Source organism: Pieris brassicae, chromosome 3, assembly GCF_905147105.1.
Source record: "Pieris brassicae chromosome 3, ilPieBrab1.1, whole genome shotgun sequence".
Classification (NCBI taxonomy): Eukaryota; Metazoa; Arthropoda; class Insecta; order Lepidoptera; family Pieridae; genus Pieris; species Pieris brassicae.
The window spans coordinates 22,970,759-22,979,779 of NC_059667.1; the positions used below are offsets into that span (position 1 = coordinate 22,970,759).

The 9,021-nt window shown below is 35.7% G+C and overlaps 3 protein-coding genes across 3 annotated transcripts; 1 reads left to right on the forward strand and 2 right to left on the reverse strand.

Moving 5' to 3' along the window:
- Positions 1-12: 12 nt before the first annotated feature.
- Positions 13-1,753, reverse strand: LOC123706749 (NADH dehydrogenase [ubiquinone] 1 alpha subcomplex subunit 10, mitochondrial). Its single transcript, XM_045656135.1, has 5 exons — positions 1,675-1,753; positions 883-1,598; positions 640-813; positions 303-518; positions 13-176 (listed from the first exon to the last, which is right to left on the reverse strand). The coding sequence occupies exons 2-5, from the start codon at positions 1,582-1,584 to the stop codon at positions 66-68; spliced, it is 1,203 nt and encodes a 400-aa protein (XP_045512091.1). The 5' UTR covers positions 1,585-1,598; positions 1,675-1,753; the 3' UTR covers positions 13-65.
- A 106-nt stretch (positions 1,754-1,859) lies between these two features.
- LOC123707390 (RNA-binding protein pno1) lies at positions 1,860-4,661 on the forward strand. The gene is made up of 3 exons (XM_045657402.1): positions 1,860-2,214; positions 2,578-2,740; positions 4,298-4,661. Exons 1-3 carry the CDS (start codon positions 1,988-1,990, stop codon positions 4,640-4,642), a joined length of 735 nt encoding a protein of 244 aa, XP_045513358.1. The 5' UTR covers positions 1,860-1,987; the 3' UTR covers positions 4,643-4,661.
- Positions 4,662-4,686: 25 nt separating this feature from the next.
- Positions 4,687-7,254, reverse strand: LOC123707389 (EARP and GARP complex-interacting protein 1-like). Its single transcript, XM_045657401.1, has 9 exons — positions 7,022-7,254; positions 6,806-6,937; positions 6,444-6,590; positions 6,081-6,167; positions 5,700-5,885; positions 5,496-5,617; positions 5,317-5,418; positions 5,018-5,146; positions 4,687-4,849 (listed from the first exon to the last, which is right to left on the reverse strand). The coding sequence occupies exons 1-9, from the start codon at positions 7,061-7,063 to the stop codon at positions 4,687-4,689; spliced, it is 1,110 nt and encodes a 369-aa protein (XP_045513357.1). The 5' UTR covers positions 7,064-7,254.
- Between the last annotated feature and the right edge of the window lie 1,767 nt (positions 7,255-9,021).

Below are 9,021 nucleotides of genomic sequence, written 5' to 3' on the forward strand. Positions count from 1 at the left end.
AGGAAAAGTATGTTAACGGTTACTAATTTTATTAAATATTCACAAATAAGCTAAATAATCCCGTTTTAGAAGTATTCTGTATACTTGGGCATTTTATTCTTCATGGTTAGGCCCGTGTCACCAGCCTCAGCGTTGTAGCCTTCCAAGAACCTTATTTTTGGGTCACCGTACACCACCTGAAAATATTTAATGTTGAGAATTTCGCCATTGTTGGAAGGACATTTTCTGTCCCTCATATGACTTATCCCAAAACGATAGATTAGAATTTTAAGTTGTGATACTTGTCATACAGACTGATTTACCTGAGTATAGGCATGCATGTCGTCAGCACTGGTGACCAATTCTGGCACATCAGTTCTTGGTATGTTGAAGAGGTTCATGAAAATGTGCTTGTTGTTAGTGAAAATCATTCGCTGATCAGACCACTCCACTTCGCGGGGCAGCCTCCAGTCTTTCATTTTTGGCTCATCTCGGTGGACATACTGATCAAAGTCGAGACGTTCAATATCTTCGACTACCTAATGACAAACAATATAAATTATTTTATAAGATCATTGGCCAACGTATAGGAGTACTCACAAAAGTTATTAGCAACGAATACTTCTATCTATAAATGAGAACCTTTTAAATATTACTCACCACTTCAACCTCACCACCCCCAGTCCAGTCATACACTAAAAGCTCGGCATGGGTACAAATGTCACGAAGATATTTATTCTTATATTGCCTTTCCATTTCTTGCAAGTAACCAGGTGTCAGAGCTTTGCCACATACTTCATGTTTGTGTCCACGCTTCTTGATTGCTTCTTGTACCTGTGATTAATTTACAACTTTGCATAATGTTTAGTTTTAATGTGACTTATTACATATTCAATTGCTAACCTTGTCGACAGGAATGTCAAGATAGATGACTAGATGAGGACGCAGCAGATCTTCAATTGTTTGGCCCCTCAACTCATAGTAAATAGACTTTACTCCCTTGCTTAAAAACTTCTGAGAGAACATAGCTTCAAGAAACACAAAATCAGAAAATGGAGATCTTTCCAACACAACACCTTGTCCAGTGTTTAATAGATGAGCCAATGCATCAATGTACTGGTTAACCCTGGCCATGTACATCATAATCTGATAATTACCAGCCAAGCGGTGGTTAGGGCATTCATTAAAATCAATGTGGTCGAATGTTCTTGTGTCTGGAGGGACACGGTCGTTGAACGTGCGAAGATCAACCCCTTGTTGTATATAGTGGATGTCCATATTGGCTTCAGGAAAATGCTTCATACCTAGGTCAGCAGCAAGGGCAGATGCAAACTGAGTTTTACCAGCTGCTACTGGGCCTTCTACAATAACCACTTTGGAATTTTCGTCCAACCTATGGGTAGTCCTATCAAACAAACTTCGGAACCATGTATAATCCTTATTGACGTAATCAAAGGGTGCTGGTTTAGGCGGGCGGGGTGGAAGCGACTCCCTTAAAGTTTTCCCCATAATATCTCGCTTTTGGATAATTGTGCATCCTGCTATCTTGCCACTCTGCGCAGGGCTTACCACTTTTACAAATGTAGTGCGGATAAGAGTCGCCATATTTACTGTCGACCCTGAAAATAAAGTGGTCATCTTTCCAAATTAATCTTTTAAAATAAGACTTTATTTTCAATATTTTAAGAGACTTACCTATTAATTCATAATAAAAATTCACTAGTATGGAGGTATGACATAACACCACAGACTAGAAAGACTATACAAGTGCACATATTACATATTATATAATCTGTGTTTGAGTATGTTGATAACTGACAAGGTTTTTATACGTTATAAAAGTTACAGACCGGTCTATGACAATACGTAGTAACATTGAAGTCGCATGTGACAACTGAGAAGTCTCTTACAAGTTTCATCCTTACAGTCAAAATAGCCATGTGGTTCTATTAAATAAAAACAATAATACATTTATTATTTATCGTTGGCACTTAGTATCCCTACGAAAATGGAAGTGGAAAATATCAACGTAGATGAGTTTTTGCCTGCAAAAAATCCGATTAAATTGAAACGAAGTGCCGTTTCGGATTCTGGCGATGGTATGGAAGTGGAGCAACACAAAGGCATCGAAGGCAATTCTCAACACAGGCGTCCGAGGGCTAAAAGACCTAAAAAAAGTGCTGAACCTAATGAGAGCAAAGTTAATATGAGAAAAGTAGCTGTACCTGCTCACAGGTATAACCTAAAAAACATGTTATCGTCTATTCAATAATACTATAGCAGTGTCGGCCTAGTGGCTTAAACTTGCGACTATCAACTCTGAGAACGTGCATTGCGATAATGTCTGCGTACCAATAGATTTTCTTTCTAAGTGTGTGTAATTTTCTTCTATGGTGAAAGAAATATCGCGAGAAAGCGGGCATATCTCAAATACCTAATCCTACTTGCCATAACTTATATTAGGGTTGTAGTACTAGTGCAGTGCATTATAATTTAAAAATATATATATTCATTATACTATAAATAAATACAGATTTGATTAATATGATATAAACTATAAAATTTTATACATTATATTTTTTTACTCTTTATTTTTAGATACACACCATTAAAAGAAAATTGGTTAAAAATATTTACTCCAATTGTTGAACATTTGTTGCTTCAAGTAAGGTTCAATACTAAAACACGAAATGTAGAAATCAAAATAGGACAAGAAACAAAGGATATAGCAAATTTACAAAAAGCTGCTGATTTTGTCAAGGTATGTAAATGTAAAAGATGCAGAAATCTTTGGCCCAAACCTAAAAAAGTTATAGCGCCAGTGATTTATTTTATGTAACAACAGTCCATATAAAGAATTTTTTTACTATGTTTATAATTAATGTGCATATGTCCCAGCCAACTAGGTTAATTAACAAGCTAGGTATGTAATGAAACATCATTGATCCAAGTCATTTGTCTGTTTGATCAACTGGCTGAATAAAATAGGTTAACAATAATTGGTTCTCTCATAAACAGGGGTTGAAATAGCTTATGTCCAGACAAATGTGGAGATGCATAATGCACTTTTATTTTGGTAAAGATCATTCTGTTGGGCACAGTTACTAAAGTACAAATATTGCAAAAAAAAGTATAAATTGTTTTCATTCTCTTTGATTAAGCAATATTATTTGTGCTCATTGTTGTTAAAAATGATGATGTAATTTATTTATACATATTTGCATGAGTTTATGTTGACATTATACATAGTTGGTCCCAAAGTTCTGTCACTGGCACATTATTTTTAAATTTCCAATGTGATTTTATAAAAAAAATATTGCATTCTATATTTGAATGTTTGACTATTGTTTAAAAAAAAATCACTTTCCATAATTTTTCACAATGGAGTGGACATTGAAAGAAAACCGAATAGCTGTTATTGCATTGCATCACTGTACTCGCCGATTACCATTTTCAAGTTGCTCACAGATTTTAATATAATGCTTAGGTTTGTGTACTGTACTATGGATAGGTACAATGAATTTCCCAGTGTTGAGGACAAGAAAAGAACTGGCTAGACATGTTCTGCAAGAACAACAGCAGTAATCATAGCTATCAAGGCGCGGAAAGCAAGAATTCCTGTCCGAAAACAGAAGTTGGGGGCTTTGCAGATGGGTGTCAGTAGGAAAGCAGTATAAAAGGTATTAAATGAAGATCTTTTCTACGAGCATACAAAAACACTTAATGCTTGTGTAAAAGCAATAAGCCTTAAGATATCGCGGGTGTTGTGAAAGCGGAACGCGAAAAAACGACATGAAACAATTTTCGATATTGAAGAGAAGTTCAATAAACAGAATGATAGAGTGTACGCTAGGATTTCTGAAGAAGCTGGAAATAAAATTCCGAGGGTACAACATGGACATCATCCATCATCAGTAATGGACTGGTCCTATTACGGGCCAACTGAGGTTAATTTTTGCAAAAAGGGGGTCAAAACCAGTGCAAAAGTGTACCAAGAGACAGTTTTGTATCGGCCTTTGTATTTGTATGTATTATCAAAGACCTGCCCATTATGCATGTAATTAATGTACTATAAATTGATGATCACACATTAAAAACTGATGAGTGCTTTTGTTTTTATCATTATTTTCATTTATGACAGAACTTTGGGATCAGTTGATCATATATTCTTTTTCTAAGCTGCTAGTTTAAATTGATATTGTGTAAAAAATGTATTCACAATAACATTAATTATGCTAATATTGTACCAATTCTCCATCATCATCCAATCTGACTACTCAGGAGTTATTATTTTGTAAAAAGGCTTTGTTTGTTGCAGGCTTTTGTTTGTGGTTTTGATGTTGAAGATGCTTTAGCATTGCTGAGATTAGATGATTTATTTGTGGAGACATTTGAAATTAAGGATGTTAAAACATTACAAGGCGATCATTTGGGAAGAGCTATTGGCAGATTAGCAGGAAAGGCTGGTCGTACCAAATTTACTATAGAGAATGTCACCAAAACCAGGATAGTGTTAGCAGATTCGAAAATACACATCCTTGGGAGTTATCAAAACATAGCTTTAGCTAGAAGAGCTATATGTAATCTCATTATGGGTTCTCCACCTTCAAAAGTATATGGAAATTTGAGGAATGTTGCAAAAAGAGTTGCAGAAAGGTTTTAAAATATATTTATTAAGTTTATATTCTTTTATTACATATATCTACTCTATAGTAAAATCTTATATTTAAAATGTCGTGGGACCCGTGACAGTACTAATCTTGCATCATAACTAAGTGAGGCAAAGGTCCAAGGCTCAGCAGTACTCCACTCCACACAATATACTGAATCTTCATGTTGTTCATATGACTGAAGGACACCATCTTCTAGACTGCAATGTTGTAGGAGCAAACATAATATTTTAGTCAATAAAGTAAATTCAAAAAGAATATCAACCACATGTTCCTTAAAGTAATCAACTTACATAATAAAGATATTTTTTATAACACTGTTTACGGCTTTAAAAAATAGAGAGTTATAATATAGGCTCATAACTCACACTTGACTAAGTTTCTTGTCATCATCGGTATCACAGATACTGGCAGCAGCAGTAAGCAATGCTCTTCCATCAGAACTGCCCGTTACAAGCAATTGTTCATGGTATGTGTTGTAACGCACAGTCCATACCCTGGTAACCAAGAGAATTTATCAAAACTGTTTGGTAACTGTCCAACTTGTAAATTCTATTTACATGTAAGACACATGTAAATAGAATTTACTGCAGTTATTTTCAAAAATTTGAATTTTAATGTGTTGTCATTACACATTTTCCAGATGACACTTAAATGCATGACTTACCAATGTGAATGATCTGTTCTACTGAAAATGGGTTCTTTTGGATTTCTGTAGTCCCATATGTTGAGTGCAGCATCATCACCGGCTGTCGCCAACTGAAATTGTCTGCACCAAATATTTTACATATTAATTAATTTTAAAACTCAACAATGAACAATGTTATTTTAATTAAAACTGATTACCTATTTGGATTGAAGTCTAGATCTCGAGCTAGTTGTCTATGGGCATTGTCAATGCCCCACACTGCTTTGCAGTCTGCCCGAGTATCAAAACATTTTATATGTGTATCTTGCAGTACTGCAAACTATAAATAATAATATTAATACCATAAATGAATACATTTGTAAGGGCAATTGTAAGAGTTCTGCATTCAGTCAGTAATTTACCTGGTGTGCTGCCTGTGGACTCCATTTTCCACCACTAAATTTGAGTCTGGTACGCCCTTCTGGTGTAATATTATAACCTTGAGTAGTAGTGATATCACGCACAGACACGCTACCATCCATGACAATACAGACACAATTAGTGTCTGTTGGATGCCATTCAGAGCATCGGATCTCTTCTTCTGGTTTCTGTAAGCATCATATTATAATGTGATACAAGCCCACTGTCATTATTACTTTTAATAATAATTTAGTAAAGTTTTGGTAAAGTACAAATTATTCATACTCTTGGGCTTTAGAAATTCACAGATGTGTGTTGCCAGAGCTTTCTATAAGCTTTATTATTATTATGTAAGTACTAGTGGCTTAATAATCTGATGCAACCTCAGGATTAATAGTAGTGAGTAGTTCCATGTCTTCTGCATTCTGACTCTGCATTGTGCTCAGTTCATCAACATCTTTCGGTATTACCTGTATTTAAAAAAAATATTAAAAAACAGTTCAAAATTCATTAAAAAGATGCGTACTGCATCCGTAACCTAATTATACTCTGAAAAGTTTACAACATGCAGCTTTCTAACATCATCAATAAATAGTGTTAGAATCTCAAATCCTTTTAACAAACATGCAATAGTAGGTTCAGAGTGGAAATTGTAAAATAAACAGTATTAGCCTAATATGGTTGTGGATATATATATTTACAACTCTTTTTCCTTAGTATTAGCTTTGAATAATTACAGTACTTACATCCAAAGTTGGGAGCTTATAGATTGACACACCCATGCTGCATTGAGAATTTTCTGGATCGTAAGAGTTGTGAGTGGTCATCAAGGTTGCCGCATCATGAGGTGAGCAACGCAAGTGCCAGATTTCACCAATATCATGTTTATACACCTAGCAAAAAATATATGTTACCGACTACTTCCTACTAGAACTTAAAGTCAATTGAAATTGAAAACTTTCCTGATGGTGCTTAATGGGTTAAAGGTTGCGTTGCTCATGTCAATTTAACAGCCCTTCGAAAAGATATGATCCGATTGGTATATTTCACTTTTTAAGATAATAATTTTTTTTAAAATCTGGTAAAATACTTGTTTTTTATTTATTACCTTAGTGTGAAGAGCGCCAGTATCTTCCTCAAGCTCTACTACATGAACCTGATTCGCCTGCGGTTTTAAACTCTGCGTACCAATCAGAAATCTGATGGCATCACTTTCGTATTGCGGTGATAACGCTCTTGTCTACAAAAATTAAAAAGCTGGATTGTATAGTAAGAGATAAAAATAATGTACACAGTGGAGTTCATGCACTAAAGGTTTGCTCACCTGGTGTTCTAATCCGTAGATAATTGAATTACCTTCTTCCATCCTTTATAACTTTTCTAGGACTTAACAAAACGTTAAAATTGTTTAATAAATTTGGATTGTTTTCATTAAATACATTTTAGCCACAGGACACAGATGAATTGAATTTTGTATGAACCCGTTGTAGGGAATTTTTCGACCCTTTCTAGTTTCTAGTTTATTTAATACTTAATAGGATTTGACAGACTATACTATGTTTTTCAATGAGCTGTATATTTGCCTAATGTTATCATTATGGATTCGTATCCAGATACGAGGCTTTTGAGTTAACGTATGAGGGAACTAAACTTTTAAGAGAAAAATAAATTATTAATTCGAATCAGTGGCGGTAAATCCGCCGCAGCAGGATGAGTAGGCTGGAGCCTGGACGGCTAATTTTGAAACCGATATTTTTTTACTGGTGTCTGATGTTTTACAGACAGAAGTCTACAAATTTTGTCGATGACATTCCCCTCTAAATGGTCATTCTACTATCTTCCATTTCTAGAGCAAAACAGCAAATTACCAGTAATCGACTTCTGCGCCCTCAGCTCACACTTTGTTGGAGTGAAGAGTGAAATTTCAGAAAATGTATTTCTCACTATCGTAAGTATCCAAGCCAACCTAAATTTAATCATTTAAATTTAGGTTGGCTTGGATACTTGAAGATTTCAAGTTAAAAGCCCAAATTGCAGAAATTTTCTGGTCTCTCGCCAAAGCTTTCCAAGGGAATTTTTGTCAGCCCGCCATTCCACCAATGCACATGGAGAATAACTCGCTGGCCCACACTTTTTGGCAGTCTCTTCGCGTCCAACTCGACTTTGGATGATCGAGGGAGAACACCACCGAGCATTTTGCGGTGTGATTCTTCGATGCTGGAAATCACATTCCGGCAACGTGTTGTCCGCATAGCACTATCTTCCTTGGACATTCATAAGTCGAGCAGGCCGGATAGTATCCTCCCAATTGTGCTGCGTACTTGTGCTCCTGAGTTGGCTCCAGTCCTAATCCACCTTTTCCAGTACCTGGACTCGCCCAGCACTATCCCGAAGTGTAACTACTATCTAGTACTAGTATCGGGTATAGGACTGTGTACTAGATAGTTCTAGTACACAGTTCCTTTCCTCCAGTACTGTTCCTTCTGCAGATCAAAGATATGTTGCAAGTTAGCAACATTCATTGCTATGCGGACGACAGCACTGGGGATACTCTTTACACTGGTCGGGCAGTTGTCGATGAGTACCAGACCAAACTTGTGGCTAACTTAGCCAGCCTCTAAGAAGCTTGGTCTGCTCAGCAACACCCCAGGCCACATTCGTGGATGGCCTCGGGCGTGACCCCGTTCTAATTATGCCATAATCGGCCTTGTGATAGTTAATAATAATGTTATTTCTATTAATTGGGAGAAGGGAAATTAATTGTCAGGGGAGGATGCAAAAGTTTTATGACAAAAGACACAGAGGCGGTCAATTCATGCAAAATTCCAGATCCATAAGCACCAAGTCGAATATTTTTTATTGACAGTTAAGCACATTGTTTAGGTGATTATAGTTTTTTGCATGAACATAATCAATAAATAATTAGGCGAAGCCCGAATTTAGTTGATTGTTAAAGTACAACCTTTGACTGAAAAGTTAGAAACTTCTAAGTTTCACTAAAAATACTTTTACTTACTTCTTTTATTACCGAAATTAGAATTTATTTCGGGGATTGCCGAAGGCTTTGGTCAAAGCTAGGATAAAACCAGTAATTCGACTGCATATAGGCGTTTGACCTCATGATTATGATATATATATATATATTTGTATCATAGTCATATATATAAGTAATAGAAAGCGAAAGTCACTTCATAATAAATCAATAAGACTGCGTATTAAGAGCTACAGCGCGATCCATACATTTAAATTAAAAAAAGTCGAAGTAATGTTGAAGCGACCCACCCATGCACTTTATTACGATAGAACAGAGATGCTTCTCTTTGT